Source organism: Garra rufa, chromosome 3, assembly GCF_049309525.1.
Source record: "Garra rufa chromosome 3, GarRuf1.0, whole genome shotgun sequence".
Lineage (NCBI taxonomy): Eukaryota > Metazoa > Chordata > Actinopteri > Cypriniformes > Cyprinidae > Garra > Garra rufa.
Window position 1 is genome coordinate 13446412 of NC_133363.1, and position 20895 is coordinate 13467306.

Sequence of the window (20895 nt, forward strand, 5' to 3'; positions counted from 1 at the left end):
ATATATATATATATATATATATATATATATATATATATATATATATATATATATATATATATATATATATATATATATATATATATATATATATATATATGTGTATATATATATACGTACATGGTTCATATTGAATAAACCATATGTCCTTTAGAAACATGAAATTGTTATCTCCTCCCTCAGGCACCTTGGGCACAGAACCCAATACTTACCTCTGAAGCATGGTTTTGACGAATGGTTTGGTGCGCCCAACTGCCATTTTGGCCCATACAATAACAGTGTCCGTCCCAATGTACCTGTCTACAACAACTCCGAAATGAAGGGAAGGTGAGGAAACAAACAAACATAATGCATGTTAAAGTAGTGCTTGCCTTAGAAACAACATAGAAACATGGTGGAATCAAGGTTTTTGAATGAACAGGCTTCACTCAAATTTTCTTAATAAAATGCTTCACATGAACATGTCTTTTTGGCGAAGTGAACTTTCATTTTTCCTCTTATTATACCAGCTGCAATCTCACTTCCTGCCCATTTGTTCATTCCAAAACAGCCATATGTGCATTCTGGGTCATTGGCTTTGGCGATAGGGCTGGTTTTGCGCTTAGCAGTGGGTTTAATCAGCATGGCGTGTTTGAGCCTGGCCAGATAAACACACACACACTCACACCCAGGAGATGGCAGGTTGCAGTAGCGGTATGTTAGGACACCTGGAACAGCCGGAGCATAAGAGAGTTGCCTCTACCTCTCCACGCCTCAGCACCTTCTCACAACGCGTGTGTCTTCTGAGACACAATCTCGCAATTTACCTGTTCAAATTCACTTCGTGATCACACCCTGGTGTATCACTTGGTTTAGGAAGCTTGTCATTTGGAACAAGAACTCATATGGTGTTGAAATGAGTTTGTAGGCATGGTCTCATTAGATCTGCAGAAAGCAGAAAGTTTTGATGATCTGTGTATTTTGCAGGTATTACGAAGAGTTTGAGATTAATGTGAAAACAGGGGAATCCAACCTCACCCAAATCTATTTGAAGGTGAGTTTTCCTGTTCATTGGCTTGATTAATGTTTATTTGTGTGGATCAGAGCTGTTGATGTGGATAGATGTGCCTGATGTTGGTTTTTATCCTATCTGTCTCCAGGAAGGCTTGGACTTTATCTCTCAGCAAGCCATGGCCCAGCGGCCCTTCTTTCTCTACTGGGCTCCAGATGCAACCCACGCACCTGTCTACGCCTCAAAACTGTTCTTGGGAAAGAGCCAGAGGGGGCGGTATGTGAACATTGCTCAGTATCTCATTCATTGCCACTCATCCAGTATGTTTGTGCTAATCACATGAATGAAAGCTCAAATAATGCTTGTTTTTAGAAAAGTTCATTCAGAACAACCACCCACAGAACTCTACACTGTAAAAATAAATCCATTCTGTCCATTCTGAAATGTGAATCGTCACACATGGAAATCAGAGAATGTTAGCTTACAAATGATTTGAATGTAATTGCATTTTACTTTAAATTATATGAAATGTCCAATTTGATGTATTACATGTTTTTTACTATATATCTTTATAGCAAGCGAAATTACATTAGCATTTTTACATTATTTTTACTTTTTCTCATGTCATGTTCATACATTTGGCATTGGCCAATATCATTATTAATACATAATATTAATATTATGTATTTTAAATATTGAAGTCTTTCTGATTAGGCCTACAAGCAGGCCTACATAGGCCTGTATATTGGAAGCAGATAACATTGCAATGTGTTTGCATATAGTGCCGTTGCGCTCCGGGCGTTCCATGTTCGAATCCCGCCTCGAGGACCTTTCCCGATCTCTCTCCCACTTCGCTTTTTTGTCATTCCTGATCTGTCCTGTCACAATAAAGGCAAAAATTATAAATAATAGGCAAAAATAAATAAATAAAAAACATTGCAATGTTTGTCTAATTCAAAGAGATGTCAAAAGTACTGAACAACATTTATCTATATTTTCTACTTAATCAATATCACATAAGTGCATCACTAATGCACAGACTGACAACCTAATCGAAACATAAGCCCTATCGGACAGGGATTATTTCTCATTGAAACGTAAGTTATTTTTACTATTTACAAGAGGTAGTTTGTGATTTTATTGTCATTCGTATCCAGAATATCGTGTTTATCTCTCACCACCCATGTAAAAATCCCTGGCCGAAATTACCTACAGTTTTTTTTTTTTGACAAACACCAAGGTTGTGTGGTAATTTAATTGCCGTACAAATCCATAGGGCTGTATATTATAAAATATGCTTGGAATAATAAGAATACCGTTTACATAATAATAAATATTTTTATATGTAATAATAAAAAATACATTTGTAAATAAAATGTATATGGCTGGCTCAAAATAAACCCCAAAAAGATTGTAAATTACTTAGTCACATTACTAGAAGCATCAGCAATAATCAAAACATTTATTAATAAGCAATGTAAAAAACGTTTATTATTAAATTATTTATTCAACTTAAAAAAAAGTTAATTTATTAAACATGCTAATACATTTTAATTTTGGGTTAATTTTAAGCAAGAAATATAGTAATATATAATAAAATTGATTAAGGTGATTAATTTAGATTGGTATTATCTAATTAAATATGTACTAATTTGCATACATTTACAGAACATCTGAACATTGGATAAAGCCAGGTAAAAATGTCTTGCTTAATTGTATTTTCTTGTCAAAGTTTTTTCAGAAGGGATGTAATATTATCACTTCAGAAATTTTGAAAATACTCTTTAAGAAAAAAATGTTGAATAAAACTAGGCTAATGAACAGCCTTTTGTAAAAACCTTCAGAATATAAGTAGGAAATAAACTTTAAAAATCTGGTGTACTGGATGAGATGAGAAAAAAAATTGCTTTTAGGAAACCACCTTTAAATGTATATATGTGATCCTGTAGCAGAAAACTTTGTTTTTTTTTAATTGAGATTTACACATGATCTGAAAGCTAAAGATAAATACACTTTCCATTGATGTTGATTGTTAGGACAATATTTGGGCGAGATACAACTATTTGAAAATCTGGAATCCTAGAAAATCACCTTTTAAGTTGTTCAAATAAAGTTCTTAGCAATGCATATTGCTAATCAGATATTACGTTTTAATATAATTACGGTAGGAAATTTACAAAATATCTTCATAGAACATGATCTCTATTTAATATCCTAATGATTTTTGGCATAAAAGAAAAATCAATAATTTTTTACCCTATAAAGTGTATTTTTGGCTATTACTACAAATATACTTGTAAGACTGGTTTTGTGTTCCAGGGTCACTACACTTTAAAAAAAAAAACTATGCTGGGTTGAATACAACTCTGCGCTGGGTGAAATTGTTTTGACCCAACGTTCTGGGTAGTTTTATTTAACTCAACTATTGTTTAAAAATGACATGGCTGGCTCAAAATGAACCCAAAATAGGTTGTAAATTAAAAATCAGTCACATTGCTAGAGGCATCAGCAATAGTCAAAAAATGAACATCTGTTAATAAGCAATGTTAAACATTTTTTATTATTAAATTATTATTTATTCAACTTATTAAAAAAAGTTCATTTATTAAACATATAAATTTTGATTTTGGGTTCATTTTAAGCAAGAAATATAGTCATTTTTAAGCAATGGTTGATTTAAAAAAAAAAAAAACCTTGCCAGAAGGTTGGATTAAACATTTAATCAATCCACTGGGTCAAAATGACCCAGTCACTGGGTTTGTCCATACTTCAGCCTTAGCTGGGCTGTTAATAGTTAATTGGAGTGTAGTAATTGAGATCTACAGATGAAGTAGATGAAGTGCAAAGTGTATAATGAAAAAAAAAACAATTAGCCCAAAATCTAAAAAATAACCAGTGCATGTAGTGTCTTGCCTTAAAGGAACACTCCACTTTTTTTGGAAATATGCTCATTCTCCAACTCCCCCCGAGTGAATAAGTAGATTTTTACCGTTTTGAAATCCATTCAGCCGTTCTCCTGTTCTGGCGATATCACTTTTAGCATAGCTTAGCATAGATCATTGAATCCTATTAGACCAGCAGCATCACTTTCAAAAATGACCAACGAGTTTCCATATTTGTCCTATTTAAAACTTGACTCTTCTGTAGTTATATCGTGTACTAAGACCGGTGGAAATGCAAAGCTGCGAGTTTCTAGGCTGATAAGATTAGGCACTACACTTCCATTCCGGCGTAATAGTCAAGGAAGTTTGCTGCCGTAATATGGCCGAAGCAGGCGGAGTATTATCAGAAATGAGTTCCCAGCTAGTTTAGCATTTGCACATGTGCTGCGTGATATTACTGCTCCTGCTTCGGCCGTATTACGGCTGCAAACTTCCTTGACTATTACGCCGGAATGGGAGTGTAGTTCTTAATCTTATCAGCCTAGAAAATTGAAGCTTTGCATTTCCACTGGTCTTAGTACACGATATAACTACAGAAGAGTCAAGTTTTAAATAGGACAAATATGGAAACTCGTTGGTCATTTTTGAAAGTGATGCTGCTGGTCTAATAGGATTTAATGATCTATGCTAAGCTATGCTAAAAGTGATATCGCCAGAACAGGAGAACGGCTGAATGGATTTCAAAACGGTAAAAATCAACTTATTAACTTGGGGGGGAGTTGGAGAATGAGCCTATTTCCAAAAAAAGTGGAGTGTTCCTTTAAAAAACAGACAAAACATAGATTTTGTAAAACTTACTTAACGGTCATAACATAATTATGGTTTTGGCCAAAAATTCTGTATTGTGCACTCCAGTTTTGTATTATATAAATGATTGGTTAATGAGATGTTATTTTTCCTGCTCTGAGGCGAGAATAAGGGCTGAGGGCTTCATTGGTAGTCTTGTCTGGAACTGTTTAGTATTCCGCCCAGTGCTTTGGAATACTGGGGCTTCAGTAAGCATACGTTTCTTCAGAATGCTAAATGAGGTTTGTGTTGACAGAGGAATGGATCAAGGCTGAGGGGTATTAGCCAGGTGCTGGCAGTAGAGGGATTCAGCCTGACACGCCACATCTTAAAGTTTTATAACCACACACACACATCTATCGGAGACATCTATCTTCCTCCATATATCACATCCATCTGTCACAGGACAGGTTTCAAACGTGGGCTAATTTGACAGAATTTGTTATGCTGTCTGGGTTAGAGCAACCAAACAGGTTATCTGGGGTAATTTTTAGTGCTGTGATTGAGGTGCTAAGACACTGTGTAATTTGTTTTGTAGTTATGGCGATGCAGTGATGGAACTGGATTACTGCGTCGGTCAGATTCTGGCTCACCTGAACAGTCTGGGAATCCACAACAACACACTGGTGTTCTTCACCTCGGATAATGGGGCAGCAGTGATGTCTGGACCGCATCAAAGTGAGAATCCATTCCCACTTTTTCATCCTAAACATTAACACACCAAAGGGGCTTGCACAATTTTTGAAATTTTATTTTTAAATGTAATTAATTTGAGCTAAATTACAACATTTCCTCCCATCTGCTTATTAATAAGGATCTTCATATATATTTGTATTGCAAGTTTTTAAAAGTAAAATAAAACTGTTAAATATGTAACATTAAATGTGACCCTGGACCACAAAACCAGTCATAAGGGTCAATTTTTCTTAAATAAATAAGCTTTTTATTGATGTATGGTTTGTTAGGATAGGACAATATTTGGCCAAGATACAACTATTTGAAAATCTGGAATCTGATGGTGCAAAAAAATCTAAATATTGAGGAAATCGCTTTTAAAGTTCCAAATTAATTTCTTAATAATGCATATTACTAATCAACAATTAAGTTTTGATATATTTATGGTAGGAAATGTACAAAATATCTGCTTTACTTAATATCCAAATGATTTTTGCCATAAAAGAAAAATCGATCATTTTGACCCATACAATGTATTGTTGGCTATTGCTACAAATATACCCGTACTACGTAAGACTGGTTTTGTCTTAACATGTACTTGTGTTAGTATTCATATTTTATTTTTATTTAGCTTTTAGGGATAAAGTGTTTCCACTGAGCTACTTTCATGCTATAGATAAATTCAATTAAGTTAATGCTACAGTGCCTTGCAAAATTATTCATACCCCTTCATTTTTTTCACATTTTGTTATGTTGCTGCCTTATGTTAAACTACTTTAAATTACTTGTTTCCCCACATCAATCTACACTCCCTGCTCCATAATGGCAAAGCAAAAAATAGGTTTTTAACATTTGTGCAAATTTATTAAAAATAAAAAAACTGAAAAGATCCCGTTGCATAAGTATTCATACCCTTTTCTGGGACACTCGAAATTTAACTCAGGAGCATTCATATTGCTTCTAGATGTTACTACACTTCGAGTGAAGTTAAACTGTGGCAAATTCATTTGAATGAATATGATTTAGAAAGGCATACCTCTCAGAAAAGGTCTAACAGCTGAAAATGCATATCAGAGCAAAAACCAAGTCCTGAGGTCAAGATAACTCAGTGACAGACTTGCGTTAAGGCAATGATCTAGGGAAGATTTCAGAAAAAAATCTGCTGCATTGAAGGTTCACAGAAGCATTATCTATAATGGAAGATGACTGGAACAACTAGGACTCTAGAAAATGTCTGCCAGCCCCCATCCAAGCTGACAGAGCTTGAGAGGTGAAAAGGTGAGTTAAAGGTATGAATACTTATGCAATGTACTTATTTCAGTGTTTTATTTTTAATAAATTTGTAAAATTTGCAAATCTAGTTTTTGCTTTGTCATTATTATGGTGTATGGAGTGTAAATTGATGTGGGGAAAAACTAATTTAAAGCAGTTTAACATAATGCTGCAACAAAGCAAAATGTGACAAGGCAAGGCACTGTATGCTGTATAGTTTTTGGATGTCTTGATTTTGAATAAAATTGCATACATTCGACTGTGTCATGTCTCGACTGCGTCTTCCCTGATAAGATGTATTCATGTATACACTAGTGCCTCAAACCACATTTATCAATGTGAACACCCAAAAGTTACACAGTGTAGCTTTAAATGTGTATTTAGTTTTAGTTCGTTACTCCCTAGTACTGTTTTCTAATTTATTCCTAATAAATATTTAGAGGAAGCTCAGGCTTGTTTTTTTTTTTTTTGTGGCATTTAGTGAACCACCATTAAATGCAAGCCTAAATCAAACTTGCTTCTCCCACATGAGTGCAGCTGTTCAGTATATCTAAAGCATGTGCATTAACTGTTAGGCCTTGGCTCAGATGTTTATGCTAGTTTGCTTAGTTTTATTTTCATTGTTGGTCTATGGACACATGGCCTAGTGCGACATATTTTAACACTGCATTGTATCAAGTTGTTTCAAGTTTTAAATTGTTAAGCTTGGAATATCAAGGCAAGTTTTAAAACATATCTCAAGAACATTGCATTCTGTTCTGTCTTCTGCTCTCTCAATGTATCTTTCATTTACGCTCTCAATACACCTATTCAGTTTTCTTGAGTCAAGGGTCTCTTTTGTAAAGATTATTTGTTAGAAATAAATGGCCGTCACTGTACTCCACAGCCGAGGCTTTGAGTTTGAGATTCTCTCCTGTCCCCTTTTATCCTCAGGCGGCAGCAATGGTCCATTCCTCTGTGGGAAGGAGACTACTTTTGAAGGCGGGATGAGGGAACCAGCCATTGCCTGGTGGCCTGGGTGGATCCCTGCTGGCACAGTGAGAATGATCCCAAGCTGTTTCACTTAAAGTCCCAGATGTGCTTTCTAGTTTACTGTATTCCATCTTTTCACACCTTCAAAATACACCTTACACATTTCCATCCATTCAAACACATCATCAGTGCCTTCTATAGTATGTTTAAGAACCCTTAAACATTAAAAAGTTCACTCCCAGAACAAAAATTTACAGATCATTTACTCACCCCTTTGTCATCCAAGATGTCTTTCTTTCATGTTTTTTGAGGGAAATATTTCAGGACTTCTGTGGTGCAACTGAGTTTGAACTTCCAAAATGCAGTGATCTTCTTTGCACGTTCACTTAGTAAACACTGGGTCGGTACTTCTGCAGGGATGCAGGATGATTTTGAAGTTGGAGGAGAAAATGAAATGGAAGTTTTTCGACATACCCTAACTGTCATGAACTAGACAGAGTTTACACAGAGCTAGACAAGCAGGGCATTTGAGATTAAAAAGTGTAGAAATGATCAACTTTTTTAGAAAATAACTGGTCGTTTCGCTAGATAAGACCCTTCTTCCATGGCTGGAAAGCCATTTAAAGCCATTTAAGGCTGCATTTAAACTGCATTTTGGAAGTTCAAACTTGGGTGCACCACCGAAGTCCACTGTATGAACATAATTCCTGAATTGTTTTTCTTCAAAAAAAATTCTCTAAAGAAATTGAAACTAAAGAAAGAAAGACATGAACATATTAAATGACAAGGAGTAAATTCTGTAAAGTTTTGTTCTGGAAATGAACTTCTTTAAGTCACACAGCATTTCTGTTCAGTCAAAATTTTGATTGGTGGTTTATGAAACTAAAAAAAAAAGCATTCGCCTTGCATCTTTGGGAACACAATTAGTATAACTTCAACTTAAGGCATAATGTACATCCAGTTGGTTGTGATCCTGCAAGTCATGTCAAGTCACCTTTATTTGTTTAGCGCTTTATACAATACAGATGTCTCAATGCAGCTTTACACTGTTAAACAGGAAAATAGTGTCGATAATGTAGGAGTGCTTAGTTCAGTTCTCTTCAGATTGTATCTGTGCAATCAGCCGACTATATTCCTAATGAAATTAAGTGTCCCCTATTAAGCATGCCAAAGGAAGGCAAGGAAGCAAAACTCGGTGACAGAAATAGAGAAAAAAAAAACCTTGGTAGAAACCATAGAAACCAAAAATATGAACGTAGTGTCCGTGACGTCACCCGTAGGTTTCTGAAGAGCGTTTTTGAAGCCTATAGTGGGCGGGAGTCGGCCGTCGCCATCTTGGAATCACGTCACCACGAGTCACTCCCGGATAATCAAAAATGGGCAAAAAGGCGGGACTTGGATGGAGCTGGTTGCTGAAACCATGCCCGCTTAGCGCGACAGTGGTGACAGCAGCGGCAATCCCCCGTCACTTAAGTGACCACTCACTTAATTATACAGAACTTTAAGGCTTAATATAACTTAAACGGATGAGGTATAAAAAAATTCACCCCCCTCACAGTTGACATGAAGGGCAAAACTAGCTATATAGACCAAAACCACTTTTTGTACCAGGCTGTAAACATACTTTTTTTCTGCTGTAAAGTTGGGCATTTTAACATGGGGAGTCAATGGCCTGACTCTTTTTTGCAGCCAGTCTCTAGCAGCCAGTCTATGAATTGCAGTTTAAGTCACTTCTGTGTTGGTTTCAATAGAGAGAGCGGGAGGTTGCCGCTTGGTAGAAACCAGGCTCAGGGGGGCAGTTCTTTTCTGGCTGGACAAAACCAGCAAGGCGTGGTTTAATTCCAGGCTGCAACACAAGTCTGATTGTGCAGAGGACTCTGGTTCTTGTGATCTTGTGCCAAGGGCTGTTTATTTGACGAGGTCTTCGCAGGGGATCTGTCTCGAGGGCTCATCTAGTTGACATGGTCTCCACTGACATTCAGGGGTGTAGAGGTCATCTGTAGCTGCTGATCCACCATCTGGTCTGGATACGGACTGGATCTGGGTGGCTACGGTGACCTCGAAATAAGAATGAAACAGACTAATATTAGCTTAGATGCTGCATTTTAAACCAGCTGGAGTTTGTTTATTAAGCGCACAGAATAACCACCCTATAAAGCATTACAATAATCTAACCTTGAAGTCAAGAACATTTGAAATAACGTTCTGCATATGACATTAAAAGCATACATTGGTGGCCAAAATTATTAGAACACTAGTTTTTCACTAGCTAAAAAATGGTTTTAAGTCAGTTATTTTTATCTTTTGTAGTTTGTCAGTAGTAAAATGTAGTTTACATTTCCAAACATTCATTTTGCTATTAATTGTAATAATCCAGTGAGATTTTTATTTGCACAAAGAGACTAACAACAGGCAGTGCTCCACACAGAGATCTCATCATCATTCAGTCTGTCTGGAATGACACAGAATAAACTGAGATGGACAGAGCTGTGGCAACGTCTCCAAGATGCTTCAAGAGACCTACCTGCAAAGCTACCTGAAAAACTATGCACAAGTGCTAGGGCAAAAGCTGCTTTAAACGCAAAGGATGGTCACATGAATTGTTGATTTAATTTAGTTAATAGAAGTGAATCGATAAAGACTTTCTATGATATTATTTTTAACAGCATCCTCATTTTACAGCATTTTTTTGCAAGTGCCTAAAACTTTTTAACAGTACTGTAGCTTTGCAGGTAGGTTTCTTGAAGCATCTTGGAGACATTGCCACAGTTCTTCCAGATTAAGTCTGTCTCAGTTTGTTCTGTTTCTTCATGTCGTTTCAGACAGACTGGATGATGATGAGATCAGATCTCTGTGTGGAGCACTGGCTGTTGTCAGACTCCTTGTGCAAAAACAAAAGTCTCACTGGATTATTACAATTAATGGCAAATTGAATGTTTGGAAATGTAAACTAACATTTTACTACTGACAAAATACAGCAAAAGATAGAAATAACTGACTTTAAACCATTTTTTAGCTTTTGAAAATACTAGTGTTCCAATAATGTTGGGCACCATTCTAGGTCATAATTTAGATATATTATTAATATTTTTAATATTTTTATAATTACAAATGCTGGAAACAAGGCTTTTAAAGGAAAGATTGCTATCAAATAGGGCTGAACGATATGGCCAAAATTTATGCTGACTATTATCAACAGTGAAAGCTAACACTATGTAAAGCGTAAAAAGCAATGGCCCTATGATTGAGCCTTGTGGTACCCCATACTGCACTTGTGATTGGCAACTTAAAGCAACTTAAAGCTTCAATGAAAAGTTCTGAAGTTCATAGCAAGTGACTTTGAGCCAAGACAATGAACTATTTTAAACAAGATGGACATTTTAAAGTACAGACTTACCACTTATATATACAAAATATTACAATAAGACAAACACTACAAGAATATCATAGTACTACTGAAATCTTCCGATTTTGTTTTACATATAGTCCATAAATGCAAGGTGCAAGGTGGTACCAGTTGTGCTCATTTGAAATGAGAGAGTAAATCAGCAATGTGATGCTAGAGACATGAAAGAAGCACTAGGGGGATGTCTTAACTGACTGATTTCAGAGAACTGTGTATATTTAACTTCTGAATTTTTGGAACTAGTATTTTAAAAATGAACTGGGTCTAATGAAAATCAGTTCCATTTTTAAAATATTGGAACCAAATAATATTTATGACACAGTTCCATTTTAAGATTTACCATACCATATTCTTTACCAAATATTGTCTATTCATTCTTGAAATTCCTTATGATTCCCAGCCCTGCTCACCTTTTTTTTGGTGGCAGAGGAAGGCTCCTTTTCCTGATCCGCTGAAGCTGTGCGCTCCGCAAATGACTTTTAATTGTATTAGGGGCAGCTGTGACATGGGGCTGTGGCGTGGGGGGATTTTTGGAGGAGGGAGCACGGGAGCCGTGCTAAGCCTGCCCCCGGCTCATATCTGAGGGGTGTGCTGGGCCCTGATAGCACGGCGGAGTGACTAGGGAGAGGGGGATTGGGAACGTCTTAAGCAGCTAATCTGTTTGTGTGTTTGCTGAGGTTGGATTGAGCTGTAATGAGGGCTTCTGTATCTGAATATGCCAGGCGTGCCGGATAAAGAACAGAAAGGGAGAGGAGAGCAGAGAGGAGTGCTGTGGTATGTGGCTGGGATGGAGGCGTGTGGCGTGCCAGGTGTCTGGGCAGTGCCAGAGCAATGCAGAGTGGGATAAGCAGGTGTTTCACACTGTTAATGTTTGTCTTGCAGCGGCAGGCTGGTTTTTGCCCGTCCTGCTCCACTCGAGTGTGGCTTTTTTGTGATATGTGTATCTTCTCATCCATTTCTCTGTTGGGAAACGTTGATGAACCTTTTTGCTTTACTGAATTATGTGGGGTTATATTTTTCCATATTTACAAATCAATCGAATAGAAAATGAAAGAAATCAATGTTTGGAATTTCTCAGAAAATTAAATGATTCACTAATATTTTTTTTTGCAACTATAATACTATACTATAAAACTATAACTATAATTTTACATACACCTTGCAGAATCTGGAAAATGTAAATTATTTACATTTTTAAATTTATAAAAATGACCCTGTTCCAAAGTTTAAGTACACTTGATTCTTAATACTGTGATATTACCTGAATAATCCACATCTGTGTTTAGTGATAGTTGTTCATGAGTCCCTTTGTTTGTCCTGAACAGTTAAACTGCCCACTGTTCTTCAGAAAAATCCTTCAGGTGTCACAAATTCTTTGGTTTTTCAGCATTTTTGCATATTTGAACCATTTCCAACAAATGGCTATGATTTTGAGATCCATCTTTTCACACTGAAGACAGCTTAGAACAACTGAGGAATTCATATGCAACTATTACAGAAGTTTCAAACACTCACTGATGCTCCAGAATGAAAACACAATGCATTAAGAGCCGGGGAGTGAAAACTTTTAGAATTTAAAGATGAGGGTAAATTTGACTTATTTTGTCTTTTGGGAAACATGCAAGTAGCTTCTGAAGGGCAGTACTAAATAAAAAAAAAAGATATATTTAGGCAAAATAAGTCAAATCTGCATTATGTTCAAAAGTTTACACCCCTGGTTCTTAATGCATAATTTTTCCTTCTGGAGCATCAGTGAGCTTTTGAACGTTCTGTAATAGTTGCATATGAGTCCCTCAGTTGTCCTTAGTCTAAAAAGATGGATCTTAAGCTCATGTAGTCATTGTTGGAAAGGGTTTAAATACACAAAAATGCTGAAAAACCAAAGAATTGGTGGGACCTGAAAGACTTTTCTGAAAAACAGCAGACATTTTAACTGTTCAGGACAAACAAGTGGCTCATGAACAACTATCACACAGCTGTGGATCATTTAGGTGACAACATGTATTAAGAAACATGTATGTAAACTTTTGAACAGGGTCATTTTTATAAATTTAACTATTATTTTCTTGTGTGGACTATATGTAAATGTATTTTATGTGAAATATCTTATTCAGGTCAGTAGTAAATAAAAAAACATGCATTTTGTATGATCCCTCTTATTTTGGTCAAATAATTAACATTTACAGATTCTGCAAGCTGTATGTGAACTTTTGCCCTCAACTGTATATACAATTATGTATGCAGTAAATGCAGCATTATTGGTTAAATTTGTTAAAAATAATTAAATTATAATTGTTTTTCATTGCATATTCTTTATTCAGCATTTTGTAGATGTTCAATTAAAAGATCTAGTTGGATTTTTATGCAGAAAATATACGTGCCATCTTGCACAGACCAAAGTTATTTGAGGTCACTTAACTTTGTAATTATGACTTCCGAACTCATAAATAAGAACTTCAAAAGAAAAGGAATTTTCAGTTGACAGTGCAAAAAGAAACTATTCATTTTAGAAGTACATTAATTTAATTAAATATTTAATTAATAAATTGTCTTTTGATTCAAGTAAAACCTCAAACTTTCTTGTACATGAAGCTGACCTAATAGCCAAGAAAATTCCACAAAATAACACATTTTTGTGAATTGTAAATAAATGAGTTGTCAAACAACAGGGTTATAAACCTAACCTGGAGCATATTGTTAAGAAGATTTTTGATTTGAGACTTAACCTTGAGTTCACCTGGGCTCTGCATCAGAGATTGTGAACATAGCTGGTGCTCGGCACACCTACGGTTCACTTCACCTATCGAGTGACGTGAATATAAAAATAAAGAGGTGGGGGGCGTCACAGCTAACGTGGCCATCCCAATCTCTCCTGTTGTGTTTATCAGCTCAGACACACATAGACTGAGTGCATTAGGCAGGGTTTGCAGGTCTGTCTGCTCAGATAAATAGCGTCAGCCAAAGACACAGAGACGCAGACAGCTAGAAGAAGAGAAGGAGGAGGAAATGAATTGGAGATAAAGAAATATTCATTTCCCTTTTTACTAGTCACATGTTTTTTTGTGTGTGTTGCTGGATAAGAGCAGCTGGTGGTAGCGGCTAGTTACCTTTATTAATTGTTCCCTTTGATTTCCCCTTTTCCTGTGTGTATAAGTATGTATGTACGAACGTCTGTGTGTGTGAAGCCTGAGAGTGAAGATAATGGAATGTACTGGCTGTCTGGCAGCGGTGAAGGGAATTCTGGGAGGCTGAAGTAGGCGACGTGTGTGTGTGCGCGCGGCAGAGCCAGCTGCTCCGTGCTGATAGCGCTATCTGATTGTGAGCGTGCCGTCTCCCTCAAAGGGCCGCTCAGGAGAGAATAGAATGGAAGATCAAGGATGACAGCGAAAAAATGGCATTTTATCGGAAAATAGTTCAAAGTTTATAAATAAAATAAAGCTTTTTTTGCAGCAGGACTGGGGAGGACAGATAAAGCAGCAGTTCCGGCCTCTGTCCCAACTCTCCTTTCTCTCTGCCTTTCTCTTCATTTACAGAGATGTTAGTGTGGTTTATAATAAACCTGCGAGCGCAGATTAGAGAGGTAACTGAAGAAACGCGTCATCCTGGTTCTGCTCTTCTAAACTGGCCTCCCTGCCAGTGCTTACGTTCTGTGCCGTCTTGACAAGGTTCATGCATGAAGAAGATGCTTTTGCATGCGTGTGTGTTTGTGTGTATGTATGTGCGGGTTGCAGCATGGGTTGATATATTGCAGCTTAAACAGTCTTGAAATTCTACAATATTTATAGACCCACTTATCAGCCAATGTTGTTGTAGAATTACTGATTATTAGTTATGATAGATAATTGTACTTGCTTATCCAATTAGCTATTATAAAGTATCATACCTTTAAATAAAATTGAAGTTAAATTATGATTTTTTTTTTTTTTTTGAAGTATGAAGTTTTTTTCTCCTTGAGTAATAACTAAAAGCTGAATAAATAAGCTTTCCATTGATGTATAGACAGTGGACAGTGTTTGGCCAATATACAACTATTTGAAAATCTGGATTGTGCGAAAAAATCAAAACATTGAGAAAATCGCCTTTAAAGTTGTCCAAATGAACTTCTTAACAACGCAAATATTTACAGATAATTTACTCACCCCCTTGTTATCCAAAATGTTCATATCTTTCTTTCTTCGGTCGTAAAGAACTTGTTTTTTGAGGAAAACTTTCAAAAATTTCAAGATTTCTCTCCAAATAGTGGACTTCTATGGTGCCCCCGAGTTTGAACTTCCAAAATGCGGTTTAAATGTAGCTTCAAAGGGCTTTAATCGATCTCAGCCAATGAAGAAGGTTCTTCTAGCAAGACAATTGTTTTTTTTTTGTGTGTGTGTACTTCTGCAACGATGTAGGACGATTTTGAAGTTGGAGAGAAAATGAGATGAGAGTTTTTCGACATACCCTAACTGTCTTGAACCGGAATACACACAGAGCTAGACAATACACACAAAGAGTATACACAGAGCCAGACAAGACGAGCATTTGAGGTTAAAAAGTATAAAATTTACTAACGAATTGTTTCGCTAGATAAGCCGGTTCCTCATCTGGGATCGTTTAGAGCTGCTTTTAAACTGCATTTTAGAAGTTCAAACTCGGGGGCACATGTAGAGAAATCTTGAAATATTTTCCTCAAAATACATCATTTCCTTACGACTGACAAAATAAAGACATGAACATCCTGGATGACAAGGGGACTGAGTACATTATCTGTATTTTTTTGTTCTGGAAGTGAACTTCTCTTTAGAACTGATTTTGTGGTCCACATATATGCATTTATTTATTTTTATTTTTTTTTTCAAATTTTGTCTGAGGTTCCAGTGAATTGTTTTATTTAAAATTATTTTTCTGACAGTTATCTCATAAGTCACAACATACTTCATATGTTTCATCCAGTTTGTAATTTGTTACAGTACCAGCAGTGTATGTGTGTTCTTTCTCACATGATTTTCCAATGAATTCAAGCCAAAATATAACCTTCAAATAGTTAATGCACATGTTTTTTATAGTACAAAAGATCTACCAGATTGCCAAATCATTGGTTATCATTCAATAACAATTTATTATTCCATCCAAAACTATGTGTTCTGTGTGTGACACCAGTGTTTTTTTTTTGTTCCACAGGTGAGTTATCAGTTGGGCAGTGTGATGGATCTCTTCAGCACAAGTCTTTCTGTGGCTGGCGTGCTTCCCCCTGATGACCGTGTCATTGATGGTCTCGATTTAAGTCCTGTCCTCTTCAGCAACTTACTGCTAGAAAGGTAACCACTTCAAAGCAAGTGTGACTACCATTCACATTCGATTATTTTGTGGGAGGGCAGTCATTCGAGACTGATTCCTGAAAAATCTCGTCAGAATGTCCTCTGTTGTGTACGCCGTTAGATGCCCTTACTCTACAAATATGATGTGGCCATTATTGTCTCAGTCCACCTCGAAAGGTGATTAGAGTAATCACAGTGTGTCTTTTAAGATGCATTGGATGCTGTTTCTTTGTTTATCATTGTCCTCTCGGGACTGATGTTAACAGCAGGTGTAAACAAGGACAGAGACACTGCAAAAATACAGTCTGCAACTTTTGCTTTGCTGCTAGCATAAAGTTTCCGTAGGTTTTCCTTTGGGTAAAAGAGTGATTCTGAGGGAAGTTAAAGGGCTAGTTTACCCAAAAATGACAATTCTGTCATTAATTACTCAGCCTCATGTTATTGCAAACCTGTAAGACCTTTGTTCATCTTAGGAACACAAATTAAGATATTTTTGATGAAATGTAAGAGCTTTTTGTTTGTTCATATACAGCAATTCAATTGAAACGTTTTATGGAACAGTAAGGACATTGATAAAATAGTCCATGTGACATCAGTGGTTCAACCATAATGTTATAAAGTTACAAGAATAAGAAAATGCACAACCCCCCCCCCCCCACCCCAAATAACAACTTTTCAACAATTCAACTATTCCGTAGAATGCAGATGCGGTGTGCTTTGTTTAAAAGCAGATGAAAATACACACTGTACATAAAACAGTCTTCGTTAATATGTCTGAAGATTTAGACACAAAGTATGATAGGGGTTGGGCAACTTGACCTAAAATCAAAACCTTGATTAATTGAACACTTTACCTCAAGTCCCTTGAGCAGGACACCGAACCCCCAATTGCTCCCAGGGTGCATGTTCATGGCGTGTGTGTGTGTGTTCACTACTGTGTGTGCACTTGGATGGGTTAAATGCAGAGCACAAATTCAGAGTATGGGTCACCATACTTGGCCACACTTCCTTTTCTTTCCAATAAACTAAGAGAGATGGACGTTTTATGTCAGAACACCGGCATCATCAGCTCCATCAGCTCTGGTGGTGGAGACTCGCATGCAAGAGAAGAAATTGTTGAATAAAGTCATTCTTTTTGTTTACTTTGCAAACAAAAAGTATTCTCATAGCTTTGGAACATTATGGTTGAACCACTGATAACACATGGACTATTTTACTACCTTTCTGTTACTTGAGCATGTTAGATGCATTGCTGTCTATGGAGGGTCAGAAAGCTCTCGAATTTCGTCGAAAATATCTTAATTTGTGTTCTGAGGATAAACATGACATGAGGGGGAGTAATTAATGACAGAATTTTAATTCCCATTTCATACCCAACAGACCCATTTTCTATTATCGTGGCAACCAGATGATGGCAGTGCGGATCGGGCAATACAAGGCACACTATTGGACTTGGAGCAACTCATTGGAGGAATTCAAGAAGGTCAGTGATTGCAAAATTTTTTCTGTTTCAGGCTGTCTTAAGTGAAAAATAGCTGGTTGTCAGAGTCTGATTTGAGTACATTTCACTAGATATTTCTAATTAGATATTTAAGTGATGCTGTTAAGAAACATAGAGAATGGCTTAATTTCTGTTAGTAACAAATCTGGGGCTTAGATTAGTTTTAAAAAGTTTGTCATCTAATTTGTTTTCTTCAAGAGAGGTCATAACTTTTTTAAGTCAGTTACAAAAAGTTATATTGGCCCAATTTGATGCCCAAATTTCGCTCCGCCTCCCTCACATCCCTGCACCAGTAGGAAAGTCCACAGCACCAACCCCCTGACGCTGATTGGTTGGAACATTGTTTGTTTTTCTGTGGAAAGGTTGGTAGCACCGATTGTTTTTTTGGCATATCTCGGACCCTAGGCTGACCAGAGAGACGCGGGTTTTTTTACAGTCGATTTATGGGGCAGGCAGCGAGCAGATCGTGAAGAAAGGTCAGCTGAATTTGACACTTTATGTTTCAGGCTTGAAATCGCTGATACAACCTTTAAGTGAATTTTGCCATAACATTATATTGTTTAGTATGCTGAAGACTACATTTAACAGTATTATTAAATAAAGAGTGTAAATGTAAATATAGAAGTAGTAACAACGCACATTTAAAGGGATGATTCGCTCAAAAATTTAAAATTGTGTCATAAATTACTCATTCTGTATGTTGTGTATGATTGTACGACACTTTTTGAAGATATTTTTGTTTTCTCTTTACAATGGAAGTCAATGGTAACATTGGTAACATCTGCTTTTATATTTTACAGAAGAAAGTCAGTAATACAGGTTTGGAACGTAACATCAGGATGAGTAAATTATGAATTAAATAAAATATTTGGTTGGAATATCCTTTTAAATATCTAATATCAACCACTATATGTCAAGTATCAACCAATACAGTAAGTTACAAAATCTGTAATGTCACCCAAATAATAGATATGATACAGATACAGTATGCCACAAAAGTGAGTACACCCCTCACATTACAGCAACCATAAAAATTAAACTTGGATATATTTTAGAGTAGTCAATGTGCAGCTTGTATAGCAGTATAGATTTATTGTCCCCTGAAAATTACTCGACATACAGCCATTATTGTCAAAATAGCAGGCAACAAAAGTGAGTACACCCTAAGTGAACTTGTCCAAAGTGTTAGCACCATTGTTATCTGGCACTGCCTTAATCATCCTGTGCATGGAATTGACCAGAGCTGCACAGGTTGTTGCTGGGATCCTCTTCCACTCCTCACTGAGCTGCTATACATTAGACACATGCTGCTTCTCCACCTTACGCTTGAGGATGCCCTATAGGTGCTTAATAGGGTTCAGGTCTGGAGACATAGTTGGCCACCCATCACCTTCACCTTCAGCTTCTTCAGCAAGGCAGTTGTCATCTTTGTGGTGTGTTTGGGATCGTTATCATGTTGGAAAACTGCCATTCGGCCTAGTTTCTGGAGGGAAGGCATCATGTTCTGCTTCAGAATGTAGAGTACATAATGAAATCCATGTTTCCCACAATGAACTGCAGCTCCCCAGTACCAGCAGCACTCATGCAGCCCCAGACCATGATGCTACCACCACCATGCTTGTCTGTAGGCAAGACACAATTTTCTTGGTACTCCTCACCAGGGCATCGCCACACATGCTGGACACCATCTGAGCCAAACAAGTTTATCTTATAGTCTCATCAGACCACAGGACATGGTTCCAGTAATTCATGCTCTTGGACAGGTTGTCTTCAGCAAACTGTTTGCAGGCTTTCTTGTGAGCCAGCTTCAGATGAGGCTTCCTTCTGGCACAATGCCTATGCAAACTGACTTTTATGGTCTGAGCACTGACAAGCTGATCTTCTACTTCTGCAACCTTTAAAGCAATGCTGGCAGCACTCATGAATCTGTTTTTTGAAGCCAGATTCTGCACCTGACGCACAGAATGAGTGCTCAACTTTGTTGATCGATCCTTGCAAAGCCTGTTCCAAATAGAAACCATCTTGAAAAACCTCTGTATGCCCCTGACCACTATAGTGTAACTTGGTTTCAGGGTGTTACTGAAGCTGTAATATCCTTGGCCACCTTTGTGGAGAGAAACAATTCTAACTCTCAAATCCTCAGAGAGATCTTTGCTGTGAGATGCCATGTTGAACATCCAGTGGTCAGTATGAGAGAACTGTACTTAAAGAATCTAATTTTAACTGCTCTAATACAAGATACACCACTTTGTATGGTCCTGCCAAGCAGACAAAAACATAAACATGATGAATAGGACATGTGGCTTTACATGGTTAAACAACATACTGCTATTATCCCTTAGGGCGTACTCCCTTTTGTTGCCGGCTATTTTGACAATAATGGTCGTATGTTGAGTATTTTTCAGGGGACAGTAAATCTATACTGCTATACAAGCTGCACATTGACTACTCTAAAATATATCCAAGTTTCATTTCTATAGTGTTGTCCCTTGAGAAGATATAATAAAATGGTTGCTAAAATGTGAGGGGTGTACTCACTTCTGTGAGATACTATATATCATACATGTCTATATGGGATTTTTCAAAACATAGATATCAACCTTAATTAATCTTAATTAATCTGGCTTGATAAACATTAAAGCGGCAAAACTATCCTATTGACTTGCACTGAAAAAATAATTTGATTTGCACCAATAAGCAACCACCTAACAAGTATCCAGAACACCCCAGCAACCCCTCAGAGCACCTTGCATCGTGGTGGCAACATTTGTACAATCAATCACATTTCTTTAAAAAATGTTATAAGCTATTTATGGTCTCACATTTTCCTGATTTCTTGCCTCTTGATGCAGTAATTGCATTCCAAAATGCGCATTAGCACGTTAATGTTATCTCAAAAACAATGCCTTATCAAATAGACTTGAAGATCAGGCAGTAATGAATATTAATGGAGCTAATGGAGCGGGACCACTTCTGCAAACACGCTTCATCTATTAGCACGCTATTCCAGCAGCATCCCTCATGCTGTGAGTTGCATTCTGTCAAGCCCTCGG

The 20895-nt window shown here is 36.9% G+C and overlaps 1 protein-coding gene across 1 annotated transcript in view; it reads left to right on the top strand.

Moving 5' to 3' along the window:
- galns (galactosamine (N-acetyl)-6-sulfatase) overlaps positions 1-20895 on the top strand; it is a 60688-nt gene that overhangs the window by 8476 nt on the left and 31317 nt on the right. The window contains exons 5-11 of the mRNA XM_073835725.1: positions 184-327; positions 967-1033; positions 1140-1267; positions 5258-5397; positions 7600-7703; positions 16205-16341; positions 17722-17824. Of these exons, the coding sequence (XP_073691826.1) occupies positions 184-327; positions 967-1033; positions 1140-1267; positions 5258-5397; positions 7600-7703; positions 16205-16341; positions 17722-17824 (823 nt within the window). The remainder of the gene's footprint in view (positions 1-183; positions 328-966; positions 1034-1139; positions 1268-5257; positions 5398-7599; positions 7704-16204; positions 16342-17721; positions 17825-20895) is intronic.